Genomic DNA, 20,470 nt, shown 5'->3' with positions numbered 1-20,470 from the left:
AGGGTTGTTACTAGGGCAGAAAGTAAGCATTAAAAAAAAAAATCTATTATGTAATAAGCACTTACTCCTATTGGGAAAGACAAAGAGCTGAGTTGCATTTCAGACATAGGAAAAACATATTTAAAAAGCTATGCTCCAGTTTTCCACTTGAGGTAAGTTAGACCAGATGTTAGTTGCTAGTGGGTATTAAGGTTCATGCCATTTCCCATAGTATTTGATGGAGTCTTTTACTTTGTATTATAGTTATCTTTATGCACATCTTATGAATAATTCAAAGGGAACAGAACTGATAAACTCAGTGTGAAGAAATTCAGAAAGCTTAGGGGGAGAAAGGAGATAGAGATTATTTAGATGAAGGATCAGAAGAAATGAAAATAAAAATGATATTGTTGTAGAAATATACCATAAATCACTTAGTCAGAAAGGGGGAATTAAATGAGGAATTGGGAAATTAAAAATATAGCATTGAGTTATAATATTGAAATGATGGAGAACTTTAACTCTCAGATATCTGCTACAGCATTTTCTCTGGCAAAGTGGGTCAGTTGATAAATTTATGCCTTTTTTCATGCTAATTTCAGTCTTCCAAAGGTAGAAGAAACAAGAATTGCTATTTTAAATCCAATTCTGAGTGGTAAGGAAGAACTAAAGTAGAAATAGTAGGTAGGAACCTTGAGACCAAGTAGTTTTGGGTAGAAGAAAGAAAGAGCATCCATAGTATGATTCACACCTAAGATTTTGTGGTAACTATTTCAAAAGCTTTAGAGAAAAGATAGGTTCCAGTATCCTAGTATTTTACAGGGAAAGTTAGGCTTAAAGCAAGAACATTTTCAAAAGACAAAGATTAAAACAAGGCCTGGTAATTGTTGATGATAAGAGTAGCGTGTTTCTTTTAAGATTGTTATCAGTCACTTTGAACTGATATTCGGGTTGAATACTAAAGATAAGAAGAATTTTTCTTAAAAAGTCAGGTTGAGGACAAGAGAATAATCAAAGAAGGGGTAAGAACACTTCCTGAAATGAATTGGATGATAATAATAGATTAGAATATTGCTTCAGTTTTTTTCATCCAAGGTGAATAATCTTTAGCTTAGGAATTATAAAATAAAAATTGCTTAGCAGGGAGTGGGAATCCAAGGTGGTGGAGAAGATGACCAGGCAGCATTTAGATGCTGTCAAAGAATTCATGTCACCAGACATGGACAGATATATCTAAAATGTTGACAGAACTTGCCTGTTTGATTTCCAAGCTGCTGTTGGTGACCTTTGAAATGTCAAGAACTAGAAGAGGGCAAATACTCCAAACTTCAAAAAAGGAGCATAGGTAAATCCTTCAAAATATAGACAAGTGAACATCTTCAAATTCTGGAGCATGTTATTAAGAGAATGAAGTATGAAGAATTAAAATAGGATAGCAGTGATTATTAAAAGTCAGCATGGCTTCATCTAGAGTAGGCCATTTCACTTTTACTGCAATTCCTTTTTAGATCGGTAAGGAGTGGAAATTCTGATGACATAAAAGTACTTATATTTTGCCAAAGTGCTTAACAGAGTGCCTCCTTTTATGCTTGTGGATAAGAAAGGGAGAATAATAAAAATCGACGACTTTGGAACTGGTTGACTACCTGGGTTCAACCAGTAGTTACTAATGTGTTTGTATCAGTTTGGAGAATATGTTTAGTTTAGTGTCCCAGGTATCCATCCTTTGTCCTTTGCTATTGACATTTTAATCCATGATTTGGATGAACCCAAAGGAAGCATGTTTCTCGTATATGTCATTGATAAGTAATTCAGAGAGTTAAAAAAAATTGTATGACAGAATCTGAACCCCCTAAAATTTTACAGTTTAATGGGCTGAATTTAACAAATTGAAGTTAAATAGTGATGAGTGGAAAGTTCTATATTTGGGTTAAAAAAATGAACTGCACAAGTACAAAGCAAGGACATTTGGCATAACAACATTTTATTGTGAAGAGGAGCTAGGGTTTTTAGTGGTTGTCATGTTTAGTATGAGCTGACATTGTGATTTTGGCAAATAAGCTAATGCTATCTTAGGCTATCTCAAGAAAGATACAGCATACAGGTAAGTATTGTGCTTTACTCTTTACAGGGCACCACATCTTAGGAGTAAACACATTAGAGTGTAGTTCCCCCCCTCTTCCCAAAATAACCACAAACCCAAACAAACCAAAAAAACCCAAAGAATTCAACTCAGGAGAGCTTGAAAAGGACTAGAGAATGTAATATCTGGGGATCTCTTGAAGAAATTGGTAATATTTACCATGTAGAAGAGATAGCTTGGGAGTGGGGGACAACAGTTGTCTTCAAATATTTGAAGGGAAGTAATTAGAAAGACTCTGTTTGTTTGGTTTGGCCATAGTCTATAGAGAATTAGGATTAGGACCGGTGGGTTGAAGTTGTAGTGAGGTGATTTAGGATTAATGTAAAGAAAAGCTTCCTAAGAACTAGAGTTGCCTGAAGGTGTAATGGGCTGCGTTCCTTAGGTTCATAGTAGGTTCCTGCTCATTGGAGAGGTCTTTAAGAAGATACTGGTAGATACTTTGTTGGAAGTATTTTAGAAAGGCTTCATACTCAGGTAATGTGTTGAAGTAGATGAAAGTCCCTTTCAGTTCAGAGATTTTGTGATCCCTTTTTCCTTCTCTGAACTTGTAAGCTTTTTGAAGACAGGTTTTGTCTTATTTAAGTTTATTCCTAATGTCTAGCACAGTGTCTTGCCCATGATAGTAACTTAATAGATATTTCTTGAATTTAATTGAATTGAGGGATATGAGAGATACTGATGAGGATGAATTCATAAGACTTAATAGCTTTGATAGATATTGCAATTAAGGGGGAGGAAATAAGCAAAGATAATCATGTTTTTCAACGTAGAAACGGAACAACCCCATTATTCTTTCCCAGAATCTTGCTCCTACTTTTAACTTTACTCTTTACGTCAAGCTGATGAACTTATTTTTAAAGATGGCGAATTAGAGGTGTCTCTGGGACATCTAGATTGAGAGATGTCCTTTGGGCATTTGGAGATTAGATTTGGATTATTTGTATAGAGGGGATAGTTAAAACTGGGAATTACATGAGAATGTATGAGGTCACTGAGTTGGTAAGGGATATAGAAAGAATAGAACTAGGCCAACTTTTTTTGAAACATCCATATTAAAGGGTTGGGAAAGAAGAGGACCCTCTCCTGGCTATTTTAAGCTCATATTAATGTCAGTGTCTATTAATGTTCTTTGAATTCTTTTAGTACTTGGTCAGTACCATTCAACTTGACATTTGATTATATGCCAACATGCAGTATCTTCTGGTTGTTTTCATGCTTAGAAGTCTTCTCTCTCTTCCCCATCTCCACCCCCTCCAAAATGACAAGGGTATTATGTCTTCTATTACTTTTGAATCTGCCTATTTCTGGGCTCAGCTTAAGAGATATTGAATAAATACTTATTGATCTGATTTTTTTCTAGGAAACCCAAATCCATCAAAGAATCTCAGAATTGAGGAAGGAAGGTTTGTGGTCTCTCAGACGGTTGCCAAAACTTCAGGAGGCACCACGACCAAAGTCTCACTGGGATTATCTCTTAGAAGAAATGCAGTGGATGGCAACAGACTTTGCACAAGAGAGGAGGTGGAAAATGGCAGCTGCAAAGAAGGTATATTTGTAATAGAAGGAGAGTCCATTTTTTGCTGATGGGCTGTGTTGTAAAACCTCATTTGTAGTTCATGGAGTTGGTGTTTGGAATGCATTTTTCTATATATAAATGATGTTTCATATGGTGATTAGGTTCTCAGAGCAGTTCACAAAAGCTCATTTAACCCACAACTCTTTTGATATATGCTATTACTACATATCTTGAAAACTAGGATAGCCATTTTTCAATGAAAAAGTTTGTTGAGTGCCTAGCTGAGATATTAGGATTCCTCATCCCTCTTTAGCCCTGATAGCAGAATTTGAACTTGTTAGAGATAACAAAGGGCTAACCTTGAATAGTTACAAAAAGGCTTTGAGTTCTAAGAAGAGCTATAAAAGGTATCCTATTAGAGGAGTTGGAGGTTAGGTTGTTTTTGGATTAGATTCAAGCCCAGTCCTCCTGGGGGGAAATTGGGGGTGGGGTTCAGTAGATAAGAGGTACAGAGATCATGAGGATGGTAGAGAAGCACATTATACTGTGGAGTTTATTGCTCTTTTTACCTTTCCCCTCACTTTACCATTGCTTATTCTGACACCTTCTATGTTGAAAGGTGGTAATGGGTTTAGAGAGAGGGAGAAATGTGAAAAGGAGTAGGAAGGGATAAAGTAGATTTGCTGCTGATAGAAGATTGTCAGAAGCCTGTGTCTATTTCATTCATTGGACATTACATAGAGGAAGCCAGATTTTGCTCTTTATAACTGAATTGCATAAGTATAAAAAGGGATAATTTGGATACACAATATAAAATATCAACTATTTTAACCAAATGCATTTCAGCATCTGATTTTAAAAATCTAATTGTCCTATTACCAGTGTCAAAATGATGAAAGGATAGATTTATATATATCTTTTAATATTTTTTCCCTTAAATGTGAGACAGTGCAAAATTTAAATTTGAATATTTTCCCTTAATAGCTTGTCAGAACTGCAGCTCGTTATCATGAAGAAAAGAAACTTCATGAAGAAAGAGGAAAGAAAGAGGAGCAAAACCGATTAAGACGTATAGCTGCTTCGACTGCTAGAGAAATAGAATATTTCTGGTCAAATATTGAACAGGTAATATTGACCTGCAAGTGTAAATTTTCATTTCTCTGTAAGGAATTTGTATGACCTTTTGAGTTTTGCACTTAAATAGAATTAAATAAATAGAACTTCCCTCTTTCTCTCTTTTTTTAAACCCTTACCTTCCATCTTAGAATTGATACTGGGTTCTAAAGCAGAGAAGCAATAAGGGCTAGGCAATGGAGGTTAAGTGACTTGCCCAGATTCACATAGCTAGGAAGTGTCTGAGGTCAGATTTGAACCCAGGACCTTCTGTCTCTGGGCCTGGCTCTCAATCCACTGAGCCACCTAGCTGCCCCCTCTTATCTTTCTTTCTTTTTTTTTTTTGTATATAGAAATTACTATTCCTGGATTTTTTTTAGGAATCCAAGAAAGTCCAAATATTTTATCATCTATCTTTACAAAAATTTCTCTTCCTTTTTGTGTCCCTTGTGCTTTCTCACATAGTTGCTACTTAATAAAATGTTTATTCAGTTGAATTTCATTACTGTGGTTTTCCCGACTTTTCTTTGCTCTTCCAGTAAAATAAAATAAGAACTAAAATATGTCACTTAACCTAAACAAATGAACAAATACCAAATCAAAAATTTCTAATTGGCTATTTAGGCTATAGGAGAAGCCTATATTTGAGTTATTTCTTTTGTGTTTATATAAGTTTTTCCTGTTTTTTTGTTCTAAGTCTTTTTGTGGTTGAAGACCATAGCACTTTGTTTATTTGACCCTTCATTGTTTTAGGTTGTAGAAATAAAACTGCAAGTTGAATTAGAGGAGAAAAGGAAGAAAGCTTTAAATTTACAGAAACCATTCAAGAGAGGTACAGTATCTTTTAATACTTTTTTTCTCTTAATTTCCCCATAATGCAAATCAAAATTCTTCTTGATTTTGGAGCTGCTGAGTTAGGCATAAAATGCAAATTCTAGAGGTCAGTTTCTTTAATTTACATTCCAGTAATTCAGAATTTTGAATAACCAAGGATAAGGAGGTAAGGTATTGCCTTATCCAAAGTCCAGAACCTGGACAAATAGACTCCTGGTTCGGGTTTGAGGAGCCACAGTTAGAGAAGAATCACTTGGATATCCCAATGAATGGAGAGAGGGGTCATTTGTAAATGTATGAATATGTATGTATATATATGTGTGTGTGTGTATACATTTTTTTAAACCCATACCTTTGGTTTTAGAAACAATATGAAGTATTGGTTCTAAGGCAGAAGAGTAAGCAATTGGGGTTAAGTGACTTACCTGGGGTCACACAGCTAGGAAGTATCTGAAGCTAGATTTGAACCTAGGACCTCTTAACTCTTTGCCTGAATTTTTATCCACTCAGCCAACTAGCTGCCCATATATGTTCATTTTTCATACAACAGTTGCCAGTTTATCTCTGTGTAAAGGAGTGTTTACTAATTGGGAATAGGGATATTTAGGTTATTTAAGAGTGAAACCAAATATATTTTGTAGCTCTTTTAAAACAATTTTATTATCCTTTTGAATAATAGCTTGTTAATTTTGCCTGTTTGGAATTTGTTCCCCTACCACCCAAGTCAAATAGACTTCTTGTGCTAGCCCTCCAGGCTGCTTTGGTCCAGGGAGGTGGTTTGCTCCTCCAAAATTCTTTGTGAGGCCTTTTTCAGTGCTGTTTGGAGTGCAGTTTGGGAGGGCTGAGGAGGGTAGCTTCCTTACTTAGTCATCTTGGCCCCAGAAATTAACTTGCTATTTTTGAATGAAACATAGGGACTTATTTTTTAAAAGTAAAGTAAGTTTCATGCAATCTATTACTTAGCTCAAACTTAAAGCAGAAGTGTTCAAAAAATATTCTTCAGTTTAGACTTTAATTCTGACTGGATCTCCTGCTTCCTGGACAATTTCCTGTTAGTCTATATTTGAAATGTGTCATTGTCATATTACATTTCTGTGGTGCTAATAGTCTTTTGATTCTTAGTAATTACTGCTTATTTTTTGCTGAAGCTCGTATTTTACTTGCCTTCTTAATCTTGAAGACCCTATGAATGTATTCTAAGCCTTTTTAAGATTACTTTTTTTATTCAATTTTTTAAAAAAAACCCTTACCTTCTGTTTTGGAGTCAATACTGTGTATTGGCTCCAAGACAGAAGAGTGGTAAGGGTAGGCAATGGGGGTCAAGTGACTTGCCCAGGGTCACACAGGTGGGAAGTGTCTGAGGCCAGATTTGAACCTAGGACCTTCCCATCTCTAGGCCTGGCTCTCAATCCATTGAGCTACCCAGCTGCCCCCTTCAGATTACTTTTTGCTGTAGATGAGTCTTAATGGAGCAAGTTTCATTACTTTGTGAACTGAGTCAATCAGTTGATTGACAGGAAGACATAAACCTTTAGAGATTTTTTAAAGATATTTCTGGAATATCCATTTTGAAATATCCAGTGGGCAATTGGTGAAATGAGACTAAAGACAAGGGCAGAAACTGAGGTCTTGGAGTTAGTTGCATAGAGTTGGTAGTTAAACCCATGATAGCTGAAGAAATTATCAAGAAGATATAGATAAGTGAAGAGCAGCTATTTATCTCCATATCCTTTCCTGGGATTCTTCACTTTTAAGAGTTAGTCTAAATATCTAGTCCTAGGCTCACTCTCTGAATCTTAGAATTCTTTAGCTTAGTTTAGCCAGACATTGAACTGATATTGGAGAAGCCCTGGATCTGTGGAACTTGGTTTAGGTTTTTAGAGCTGAGAAGATAGATAAGAGGCCACTCTCGGCTTATAGTGCTAAGAAACTCAAATAGTGTTCTAGGTGAGGCAGAAGTCTTACTGACTTCTTTAAGCATATTTCTGCATATGTACATTCTTTAAATTTTTAAAATATTATGTATTTTTCAACCTGCAAAGACCCTCATGCCAATCTACTCCCCAGCTCCCCTCCCACCACTGAGAAGGAAATAAAAACAAAACCTCTCTTATATGTTTAGTCAAGCTAAACAAATTTCAGCATTGGCTATGTCCAAAAAAAAGTATCATTCTTTACTCTTGAGTTTGTTAACTCCCATCAAAAGTTGGGTAGCATGTTTTTAAAAAGTCTTTTGGAATTATAATTGATCTTTATACTGATCAAAGTTCCTAATTCTTTCAAACTTTGATTGTCTTTATCCTCTTGTTGGATTTTATAAATTCTTCTTTTACACTCTGTTCAATTTACTCTGGAACAGTCATTCAAGTAAGTCCTTAAGTTTCTCTGAAACCATCTACATTATTTCTTTTAGTATAATAGTATTCCATTTCATTTATACACTATAACTTGTTTAGCCGTTCCTCAATTAATATGTGTCCACTCAGATTCCCATTCTTTGCCTCTTTAAAAAAAAGCTATGAATATTTTTGTACATCCTTAGTTTGTTTTTCTTTGGATTGATCCATTCCTTAATCTACCTGACCTTTAATTACCCTTTCTTCCTCTTCCTCTTTCCTTATTGAATGAAATGTATTTCTGAACATGTGTGTGGGGGGCACTTGCTTAAGCAATTCAGATCAGAGTGAGGTTTGTGTCAGCTTCTCTCCTGATCCCTCCTCCCTGTTTGTATAAATGTCTACTTGCATACCCTGATTATGTGAGATAATTTTCTCCCCAACTCCTACCCCCTCCCATATTCATTTTTCTCTTCCTCTGTCTATTCACAAGACCCACTTTGTAGTCCTTGTCTAATTAGACTGCCTCTGTCACCCTTAATGATGAAAGGGTTTAGAGGAGATATATGTAGCATCTTTCCATATTTGAATGTAAGCAGTTCATCCTTGTTTATTTTCTTATAATTGTTCATTCATATTTACCCTTTTATGTTTCTCTTAATTCTTATATTTGAACTTCAGAGTTTTTACACAGCTCTGATCTTTTCCTTAGGAGTACTTGGAAGTCACCTATTTCATTAAAGATATAATTTTTCCTCCCCAGCAGGATTATATTCCATTTTTCTAGGCAAGTTATTTTTGAATATAAGCTATTGCTTGCCTTCTGGAAATTTTGTATTCCTACTTCTTTGCATATTTATAGTGGTGGCTCCAAAATTATGTGACTGACTCTCTTTCCTTGGTATTTCTTGATAATTTTTTTAAAGCAACTTTATTTTTTCTTTGACCTGGGGAAGGTGACTGGTATATTATTTCTATTTCTACTTTCCTCCCTGGTTTTAAGAAATCTATGAAGTTTTCTTTAAAAATTTTTTGAAATAAGATGTTTTGGTTCCCTCTTTTGGTCATATGTCAGGGTAATCCAATGATTCTTAAATTTTTCTTCTTTATTTGTTTTCCAGATCTTTTGTTCTTTTGCTTAGAGATATCTTATATTTTATTCTACTTTTTGATTTTTTTGACTTTTGTTTTAATATTGTTTTTTCATGGAATCATTATTTTCTGTTTCATCCATTTTAATTTTCAGGGAGTTTATTGGTTGGGCAAGGTTTTTATATACCTCTTAGGCTAAGCTTTTAATTTCCTTTTTCAGTTCTTTCTTCCAAAGTTGTCATTTCTTTTCCAATCTTTCCTTTCGTACTCTCATTTTATTGACAAAATTGTTAAAATAATAAAAAAAACCTCTTGATTCTTCTTCTTGGAGTTCTAAATGAATTTATATCCTTGTTATATTTTCTCTGAGGATTCTCTTGTAGATAGTTTGGAATCATTCCCTTCTTCTGAGTTTGTGTCTTGAGTGTTCCTCTCATTATAGTAGCTTTAAATGGTGGTATTATATTTTTGTTTCTCTTTATTCCTGTTTCTTTCCAGACTTCAGATTTGGTGCTCTGTGCATGCCTGGAGGGCTGGTCTGAGTTGTTCTTGTTATTGCTTTCTTGACATTGCTCCAGATTCTCTGGGACAGCTCAGGCTGAGGACTACAAGTTTCAGTATTCCTAATGTATTCTAATTCAGAATAAAATCTGATTTTAACACTCTCCCACAATCTGAGCTCTGTAAGTTTCTAACATGGGTATGGGTTTGAAATAGTTTGTTGCTGGCCTCAGGTGTCATCAGTTAGGAAGGCTCTGCTGGTTTACAGAAACAGGACTGTGTCTCCTTTGGTATGGGATGTTTGTCCTGGTTACTCTTCCACAGAATTCAAACTTGGATAGATTCTGGAATTGAGACACCACTTGCTCCTGGGATATAAGCCATATACTGGTGCTACTTGCTTCCAAACATTCTTCTTGCACTACACCCAGGCTAAGGCCAATGAATGCTCTTTACCTTAGAACCCAAGGTCCTTTCTCTGTCCACCCAGATTTATGACTAAAATTGGGTAGTGAGTGATAAGTTTGCTAGTTGGCCCTTGTTCCCTTTGTATTTGTCCCCTGGTGTACATTTGGAACCTCCTCTTTCCTGATATGTAATCTCTTTTTGTTCTGCTATATATGTAGTTGGTCCTCTGAGACCTGATTTCCAGTGTGCACAGACCTCTTGTCTGTTTCCTTACGTGGACCTGGGTTGGAAAATTGACTCATTGTTACTTCTTGAACAAACCATCAGATTCAGTCTTGTGCATTTTTTCAAATTTGGAGCAATTTTGGCTTTGGGGGAGCTCTCTTTACTCCTTCCTGCTATTCCACCATCCAACTCTACCTCTGCAAGTGTATTTTAAAACTGTTTACAGGGGTTGGCAGAGTAGCTTAAGAAGTGCATTAAGAAACTTGGTGTCCTGATTTTGGTCATGTTTGTCTTTGATCACTAGAATGGATTGAGCAAGAACTACAGTTTTGGGACTGAGGATAGCTGTATTGAGGGGTTCTGAATGTTACATGGTTACTATCATGTCAGTTATTATTTTAATGTGTTATTTTAAATATCTACTATCAAAAACTTAACATATTGCATTTGTATTCAGGAAAAGATTCAAGGCCTAAGGGACCTCATGCTTTTCCAGAGCATTTTATGGTGAGTTTAGCCTGCTTCATTTGTATAAAAGGAGAACCAACCTCCTCTCCCCACTCCAAATTTAATATAATAGCTTCATGGTTGCTAATTTGGGAAACTTGGAAGGGAAAATGGGTATCTACCTTGGAGGTTGCAAATAAACTGTTGAATAGAATTGTTAACTCTGTTAAAGCATAATCATCTTTGGGCCAATTTTTACAAGTGAGGACAGTTGGAAAGATGGTCAGAATCCCCAAGAGCTATTGTTCTGGACAGTGTAAATTATTAAAGTATTGTGTGTTGTGTTTATAGGCCTAGTATTTGTGACATTTTTCTTTACTGTTTAGGATTCTGGGATTTCTGGAAGAAAAATAAAAGTTAGCACATCCTTAACTGATGATGAAGGTCTGTATCTTTTTTTTCCCTTTAAAAGATACAAGTATAGAGTATTCCAAAGTGTTTAATAGCTTAAAATGGCACCAAGACTTTTGGGACATCCTGTTTATTGTTTACCTATAAGCCTTTTATTGCATGCTCTTGTCTAAGAGAATTAAGTCTGAAAGCAGACTATAATTTTTGATTTATTAAGAATTTTTTTTAAAACACCACTCATTTTCCAGTAGTCTGGTCACAATAACTTGCCCTGCATCAGCAACAAAACAAGATCAACATGATATGATTGCTGCATTTTTTGGAAGTGAAACAAAACGTCTTATTGGTGTCCTTTTATTTTACATGGCTATCACTTCCTCTTTTTTTTTTTTTAAACTGTACCTTCTTCTAAGTATCAGTTTCATCGCAAAGGAGTAGTAAGGGATGGGCAGTTGGGGTTAAGTGACTTGCCCAGGGTCGGGAAGTTAGGAAGGCCAGCTTTGAATCCAGGACCTCCTGTCTTCAGGCCTAGCTCTCCATCCACTGAGCTGCCCCCATTGTTAATGATTCCTCAGTGAATCTTCCCTTGAAAAAAAAGAGAAATAGCTAAGCAAACTCAGTCTCTATAGTGTCTTGAGTCTGATACTAGGTTAGTTCCCACTTAGATTTTACCATCCACCTCCCTGTTGAGGATAGGAAGATCCACTTTCCCATCATACTTTACCGATACCATAATTAAGTCATTCCATTGACCCAAAGATCTGATTTCTATCACATTCTTGTTGTCATTCTGTAAATCGTTCCTCTGGGTCCACTCATGTCAACATATATAATTTCAGACAAACCCTCCTCAAGTTTACTTGAACTCATCATATTTGTTGTGGTTTAGCAGTATAGCAGTATGCTATTATATTCATATTCTACAGTTTGTTTGTAGTGAACACAATTACTAGAGGTATACAACATTTCTTTCTATTTGTTGTATCTTAGCAGTGTAATAGTATGCTTGTTCTTCATTCTTATTGTAACCTCTGTTCCCTCACTCTTAAGTTCTTTCCTAGGCCATCACTCATTTTTCTGGCAACCCTTTCCTTCCTTGATCGTCTTGATTCCTTGGTGACCTGCTTCAGTTCTGTGCCATCTTTTCTTAGTTGAGTCTTGTTCGTTTTGAAGTGGACCTAAGCCCTGGGAAATTCCATCTCCGGGGACTCTCTACTGCAACTTCCTCTGACACATCTCACTTAGGAGAATAAAAGAGGAGAGAAGTGCGGGTTTTGGCGCCTTTTTTCCCCTAACCTAGGTGGAGAGCTTAACTCCCTGCCTAGCTGACAGCTTTAATTTTTCCCTGGCTTTCCTAAACTTTCTCTTTCTAACCCTAAATAAACCTACCTAACTCTCCCTGGAATCTAGCCTGATTAACCTAGCCTACCTACAAAAAACCCTGGTCAATTTCTCTACCACTGCTGGTGGGTGGGTGGGGGGGCTGGCTGCCTTCCTTTCTCTACCTTTCCCTCCTTTTTGCCTACCTCAGGTCTCTTAACCCCTTATTGTATCACTGACGTTGGTCTACCACCAGCCTTAGGACACTCCCACGATCCACTGCTTTTGCTTTTGTGTGTGAATTGATGATGGAAACTGGAGAGTCAAGAATTCATGCTCACCGAGTTGACTACACATTTATGTTACCCAGCCTCTATTGGGCCCTCACTATATAGCAAGGAAGGGAGCTCCTTTTTATACCTTCCTGATTAACTTGTTTTCTCACTTCCAAATCTTTTTAATCCCTCCTCAAATTCCTCATTTCTTTGCTCCATTCTCTCAGATAATAACTACTTCATATTGCATTGAAAAGATTGAGGTCATTTGCCAAGAGCTCCCTCTTCTCTTTTCTTCTTCATTTCACATTATCTGGACACCTTCTCCCACTGTCTCCCTCACTCCTGTCTCACATGAAGAGGTTCTGTGTCTTGACAAAACCAATCCCGTTACATGCATGAATGATTCCATTCCATCCCATTATGTCTAACAGATTGCCTTCTCTAATATCGCTACTATCTCACATCTTCAGTCTCTTCTTGTTTGCCAGCCACTTCCGTGTTGCCTGCAAACATCCCCATCTCCCCTGTCCTCCATTTGTTCTTGCCTTGTAGCTCTTCTCACTTTTGTAACTCAACTCTTCACATGAAGTGTGTTTAAGTGATTCCATTCTATCTGGTTTCCTGTAAGAGATATCCACCACCCCCCCCTCCCCCCGTGATCCCAATGTCTACAAACATGCATATCTCTCCCATTTTGAAAAAAAACCACCCCAATCTCTCGATTCACCTAGCCCAGCTAATTATCATCTTGTATCTCTTCTACCCTTTTAAGCTGAACTCCTTGAAAAGGCTGTCTATAATAGATACTTCTACTTTCTCTCCTATCACTCTTATCCCTTTACATTCTAGCTTCTAGCCTCATAATTCTACTCAAACTGTTGTCTCCAGAGAAACCAGTGGTCTCATAATAGCAAATCTGTTGACTGTTTCTTATTCTAATTCTGAAGCCTTTCACACTAATGATCATTCTCTTCTTGACAGTGTCTTCTCTCTAAGTTTTCAGGACGTCCCTTTCCCTTGGTTCTTTTCCTACCTAGCTGACCTCTCCTTCACTGTTTCCTTTGCTGGGCCCTCCTACAAATCATGTCCTCTAAATATATGATTCTGCCCTTGACCTTCATTTCTTTTCCCTCTGTATTACATGTGGTGATCCCAACAGCTTCCATGGATTTCATTCCATTTCTATGCCAATTCTCAAATCTGCTTATCTAGCTTTAACAAACTCTTTGCTGATTGATCTCCATCCTCACATCTGCCTTTCAGACATCTCAGACTGGATGTCCAGTAGAACTCATTATCTTTTCCTTCTAAACTCTCCGCTTCTGCCTTCCCTATTACTGTAGAAGGAATATCATTTTCCTGCTCCTTCAGGCTCACAACCTAGAAGACATCCTGGACTCCTCACTGTCTTTTACTCTCCCCTCCCCTCCATCATCCAAGCTGTTGCTGAGGCCCGTTAATGCCACCTCTGCAAAGTCTTTTGACTACACTCCTTTTTCTCCTCTGACACTGCTACCCCTCTAGTGTAGATCCAGATAGCCTGTTGGTGGGTTTGCTTGCTTCATGTCTCTCCCCACTCTAATTTAGCTTTCATTCAACCCAAAAGTGATTTTCTTAAAGCTTTGGTTTAACCACTTCACCCCTGTACCAGTGATATTGAACCTTTTAGATACAGTATCCCCCTCCCCCCACCCCGCATGCTGGATACCCTGTCCCCCTTACCCCATACAAGGGTGGGGGAAATAGCCCCCTTTGGGCTTCTGGGTGGAGGTGCGAGTGAAGTGTTGAATGTCCTCAGCAAGTGTAGAGAGGGGAAGGAGAGTGGCCCTAGGGCTCTGCTCCCTTCCATCTCTTCTGCCTGTGAGCTGCCCACCTTAGCTCCTTTGTGCTCCCATTGGGCTGCTGGCCATGGTGGTGGGGAATGTGAAAAAATTTCATCAGTCATGATGGAGAAGGGGAAGGAAGCAACTCTATCCAAGTTCCTCTGTCTTTCTAGTTATGAACTTGGGGGAGGGGCAGCAGGGAGGTGGTTATGTGCCCACAGAGAGCGCTCTGCATGCCATCTTTGGCATCTATGCCATAGGTTAGCCATCACTGGACCAGGATGCGACACATTTACTATTCTCTGATTAGTTTATTACATGCCTAAGGTCAAGCCAAGGCCCCTTTGTTTTTATTTTTATTTTTTGGCATGTTCTTTAATTTGTTATGAAACCACACTTTTTATCACATTGGATAGTAAACATTAAGCATTCCTTTTTATTAACAGTCCCTTTTTCTAAGTATAACCTTGATTATATAGCTTATAAGTGTGCATTTTTTGTCCTTTTATTTATTTTTTTAGCAAACAGGCATTTATTTTATTTTCCCATTCCTGTGGTTGAAAAATTGATCTCGTAACAAATATTCATAATTCAGCCAAATAAATTCCTGTATTGGTCATGTTCCCAAATGTATGTTTCATTCTTAATTTTAAACCTACTTTTCTGGAAGGAAGTGAGTGGGTTAGCATGCTTATCTTTAGTCATTTTTGGAATTGTGGTTTGTCATTGCTTAGATCAGAGATCTAAAGTCTTTCAGAATTGTTTTTCGTAATGTTATATAAATTTCACTTCCACTGGCTGTGTGACCCCAGACAAGTCACTGAACTGCTCAGTGCTCCACAACCCAAGATAACTCTCTAAGATTCTAAGTTGCAGTCATTCAATAAAAATTGAAGTACCTCCTATATGACAAGCATTCTGATAAGCACTGGGTACAAAAAAAAGGTAAAAGATGGCTCCTGTTCTCAAGAAACTCAGTCTAATGGGGGAGACAACATGCAAACGATTATGAGGAAACATGATTATATAAAGGAAAAATAGGAAAAAATTAACATAATTATGAGGGGTCTCCTGTATAAGGTGGGGTCTTAAGGCAAACCAGAAAAGTCAATATAAGGAGAGTATTCCAGGCACAAGGGCAGACAGAGAGAATACCTGGAGCCAGCAGAAGTCTGAAGTGTTATTTGAACCCAGGTCTTTCTAACTCAAGAGTTTAAATTTCTATTCATTATACTACACAGTCTTTAGGGTAAAATATAGAATCATAAACTTGGGATTAGTCAACCTGCAAACAGTTTTTTATTATCTACCAAGGACTCTTGGAAATGCAGAGGCCAAAGAAATCCCAGTAATTGTCCTCAGGGAGCTTTCTGCCTATTAGTGGAGGCAGCAGCATATCCTTTTAGAAGTATATCTAAAATATGTGCCCTCTCTTTTCCTTACCCTCTCCTTGAGAACAGGGTCTGTTTCATTTTTGCCTTTGTCACCCTGGTGCCCAGCACAACTTACATAGTAGGGGCACAATAAATGTGTGTTGAACTAAGTTGAATTGGGTCTCAATTCTCAGGTTGACTTTGGAAATTAGAGCTTGTGATATTTGTTTTAAGAACATTGTTTTTAGAGGGCAGCTAGGTAGCTCAGTGGATTGAGAGCCAGGTCTAGAGATAGGAGGTCCTAGGTTCAAATCAGGTTTCAGACACTTCTTAGCTGTGTGACCCTGGGCAAGTCACTTAACCCCCATTGTCTAGTTGTTATCACTTTTCTGCTTTGGAACCAATACACAGTATTGATTCTAAGACAGAAGATAAGGGTTTAAAAAAACAAACAAAAAATTGCTTCAAAATAATATATTAAATGAAAAGTCATTTTAATTTAATTTAACCAAATTTCTTTAAATATATTTTTAAAATAAATGTCTTTTAATTTCAGTAGACACTTGATGCTTATTGTAGAAATTTCTTTAAATCCAAGCAGTTTTTTAATTGCATTTTATACATATTGCATATTTTAAAATTACATTTTATATATAATACATAGGTTTATATTTTATATAAAATTGGAAAGATTCCTGAGGTGATAATTTTAACCCTTTTTTTTTTTTTGGCTTATATTTGTTTTAGTGGAAGATGAAGAGGAAACAATTGAAGAGCAAGAGGCAAATGAAGGAAATATTGATCATCAAATAGAACTCTCTAATTTAGCCAAAGAAGGTGGATTAAAATTTTATATCATAATTTGCTATACAGTAGTGTGATATTGAACTTTTAAGTCCTATTAATAAATATTCTCATGTTTAGAATTTGTTCTGTTGGCTTTTTCATATACATATAGCCATACACATTCATTTGTATATGTATATATTTATATGTACATATATATATATATATACACACACAGACATATACATAAAATTTTAATTCATTGGTTGTGTATTTGACCTTGAATGATTTTATAGACTAGCTATTTTAAGTCATAAAATATCTGTAAGTTTGATTTTGCTTATTCATGATTTTTAACTGATGTAATTAGTAATATATTTAGAATTGGCTATCTTTTAGTACTTTTACAAAATTCTTCTTTAATCAACATTTTTTAAACAAGTACTTATAGTCATAGTATATTATATAAGAGGCATTTTAATATTACTTATATGTAAATACTTATTTTGGTATTTCAGGTTTATTCTCATTTTATTATAGATTCAAATTCAGTGTTATAATTAAAAACAGTGTAATTATAGTGCTGGACAGCATGCAACCAATTTAATTCAGCAAATAAATGCATTAGTTCTTAAATTATTTAATGCAAAAGCAGGGGAGAAGGGAGTAAACGTTAAATGTCTACTGTGTTCAAGGCAAGTGCTTTACTAATATAATATCTCAGTTGATCTCAATTGATATGATAATATTTCCTTTTTTCCCCTCTATTTTTTACCTGTTAAATATATTGGCTTTTCTTTACTATTTTAATTCTTATTAACATTTTTTCCTATTAAATGAAAATACTCTCCTTGAAAAAAATTAACGTGATAATTTGTTCTTTATTCTCTTCCAGCTGAATTGCCCTTATTTGACCTAATGAAGTTATATGAAGGTGCCTTTATGCCAAGTTCTCAGTGGCCACAGCCTAAGCTTGACAGTGAGGAGACCAGCGAAGAAGAAGGTAGGTTTTGATTTGTCTTTAAATGTAACCATTGTATCTACAGAGTGATTTGGTTTATTATACTGAACTTTATTTTCTTTTGGTGTGATAGGACAGTAACATGAAAAAGAAACCATTGATGACAACTTTTGAATTAATAAGATTTAATCATACTGATTTTGCCTTAAAAAATTTTTTTTTGTTCTAGACCAGTTCTGAAGAATATTTAAATATGTAGCTAGACAGTTAGTTTTTGCTTTTATTGGACATAGAATTCTTTTCTCTATATTTATATCATGCTGTGTTTGCTATGAACTTTGGTGAATTTATTTTACCTTCATCTTACTTTCTACAGTAGGACTCTTATCATAGAGGTGTTACTCTAATGCTTCCTTGTAGTATGGAGGATGAATGCAGACTCTCTCAGAAATGTTCTGATTGTTTCTGTCAAGCTGGAAATTCTTTGAGTACAGTGTTGGCAACAAATTGAGCCTCCTCTGGAAAACCAAGAATAGACAGGCCCATTATCACCATAGACTTGCTCTAGGTCTGTGTTGGTGAACTCATGGCACTACCTTCCTCCTCTCCATTGTGCCTGAGGACATTTCTCACATCACTGGCCCCTCTGCCCAGTACCTTAATGGGAACACTTACTCCCTCCCCTGTCTGGGGTAAGGCGGGGGTGGAATGGGTGGTGAGGGCTCACATATAGCATGAAGGTTACAGTTTGGGCACTCAATCTCTAAAAAGTTAGCCATTACTGCTCTATGCAATATGTTCTTTGACTATGATAGCTCAGGAAACAGAGATACTTATGTACCTGCTTTTTCACTTTCATAATGATATAACAATGTTAGGATGGTAGAAAAGAGAAGAGTGGATGCTAAGAGCAGTGCCTAATGACCACTGAATTAACATGTAGTACTAAAAAAGAGCCCCATCATTGTTGATAGTCTCTCACTAAATAAAACCAAAAGGCAAAAGGAAGAAGGTCTCATAGGTTTGGGTTCCTCTGCCTCTCTTTCTTTTTCTGGTCTGTCATGCCTTCATCACTTCTTTACCTTCCTGTGGTTTATCTTTTGGTTGATCAACTATCTTTAAATCCCTTATCATCAACCTTGAGTTGTCCTCATTTCACTCTTTATGTTTCTATTCATGTGCATTTATATTCTCCTGGAGATAGTTATGCATCCATCCTACTTGTTTTTTGCTATAGATTTGTGATTATATAATGTTAACTTAAACCCTTCCTCTTGCATGACAAATCTACTCTGATTTGCTCTCTACTAAGACTTTCCATAGTAGCTCTTCTTCCTGCTTTGTGTAGGTGTTCCTTAAGACTTTTTCCTGGGCCCTATTCTCCTTACATTTTACTCCCTAACAAAATAACCATTGAAAAAAAAGCAGAAATATGTACCGTAATTATGATCGTTTCTTATAGATGGTTAACTGATATAAAGTAATTGCCATAACCTGGAGGCCAAAAGAGTTCAGAAATTGCCTTGGTTCATGCAACCTTGATCTTGCCAGAAAGAGAAAAAGGTTAGCCAAAGGCAGTACTTGTTTTGAACTAGAATCTCTATGGACTATGATGGTGGAAAATAATGAGCAGTATTCTCTTTAAAACAATGAAAAAGTAGTATTCATGAAGAAATAGAGATAAGATGGAACAATTAGTCAACATTTTTATAACTTTTTTCATCATCAGAAGAACCACCACATCATAAGAGCCACTACATTTGACTCATTAACACCTTAATCTCTGACATGTTATATAGCTTAACCAAACAAAGTATATACAGAAGTTAATTCATACAGAATCTTGAAAGCATTAAATGATCTCTTTAAAGATTACTTTAGGAATGTGAGAAATGCCACTATAATGAAAAAAGTCATTTACTATTTCATTTCTCAAAAGGCAGTCAACTTTTAACTCATACCTACTTTCTGATCTTTATAAAATCTTGATATGAAAGAAAGAATTGGAGATTTTCTTGCTGCAAATGTGAGAAGGGAACAGGAAATCTTTTGCAAGTGATTTTCTAGACCAGGCCATATCTTCATAAATCTCTATTTGACAGAAAAGTGCAGTGAATATAAGATCCTATTGTGATTATTTTTTTAAAATTTCTTTGATTAGTTCTGTTTTTCATTATCTATCATATCTGTATCTATTATGGAGGATTTCTTGCATAGGGCCTGTATGAATCTGTAGGTGGCTAAGTTTTCTCCCTCATTAGGCACACATTCTTTTTTTAAAAGTGCATATTAAATTTAATACTGTAGTAATAAGATTGCCCTTTTTTTGGTTTTCTTTTGAATTTCTTTTGTCTCCACCCCTCATTTTATTTTATTTTTTTTCATCTCTATCATTTTCCTAATAGATGTCCTCCCTTATAGCAAGCAAGTATAATTAAACAAGATTAAATCAGTACATCAACTTAGTGTGAAAAATGTTGCTTCTTGCTCCTCTGGTCAATCCTATATCTTTGTCAAGAGTCAGGAAGCTTATACCATCAGTCTTTTTTTTTTTTTTTTTTAATTTTGTCTTCCATGTTAGAGTCAATACCAGGTATTGATTATAAGGCAGAATAGCACTAAGGGCAAGGCAATGAGAATTACATGATTTGCCCAAGGTCCTACAGCTCATAAGTGTCTGCAGACCTCCTGTTTGCAGGTCTGGCTCTCTTATTCACTGAACTATCTAGCTGCCCTTAGGTAGTTGGTCTTTTGAAGTCATACTTGGTCACTCTTAATCAGAATATGAGGTCTTCTAAAAGCTCCTAAATGCAGATGATATTATGATGATTGTATCAAGTATAATATGATAGGACTTCCTCCATAAGATTCATAATTATTTAAAACATATGCATCTTATATATAGTTCATATAGAAAATACTAA

The 20,470-nt window shown here is 36.1% G+C and overlaps 1 protein-coding gene across 1 annotated transcript in view; it reads left to right on the top strand.

Moving 5' to 3' along the window:
• Positions 1–20,470, top strand: part of EP400 (E1A binding protein p400) — a 129,382-nt gene that overhangs the window by 44,346 nt on the left and 64,566 nt on the right. Inside the window, exons 8-14 of the mRNA XM_044685391.1 lie at positions 3,483–3,668; positions 4,623–4,763; positions 5,505–5,583; positions 10,605–10,654; positions 10,981–11,038; positions 16,547–16,636; positions 17,481–17,588. Of these exons, the coding sequence (XP_044541326.1) occupies positions 3,483–3,668; positions 4,623–4,763; positions 5,505–5,583; positions 10,605–10,654; positions 10,981–11,038; positions 16,547–16,636; positions 17,481–17,588 (712 nt within the window). The remainder of the gene's footprint in view (positions 1–3,482; positions 3,669–4,622; positions 4,764–5,504; positions 5,584–10,604; positions 10,655–10,980; positions 11,039–16,546; positions 16,637–17,480; positions 17,589–20,470) is intronic.

Source organism: Gracilinanus agilis, chromosome 1 (genome assembly GCF_016433145.1).
Source record: "Gracilinanus agilis isolate LMUSP501 chromosome 1, AgileGrace, whole genome shotgun sequence".
NCBI classification, from domain to species: Eukaryota; Metazoa; Chordata; class Mammalia; order Didelphimorphia; family Didelphidae; genus Gracilinanus; species Gracilinanus agilis.
This window is presented reverse-complemented; position numbering and strand designations above follow the sequence as displayed.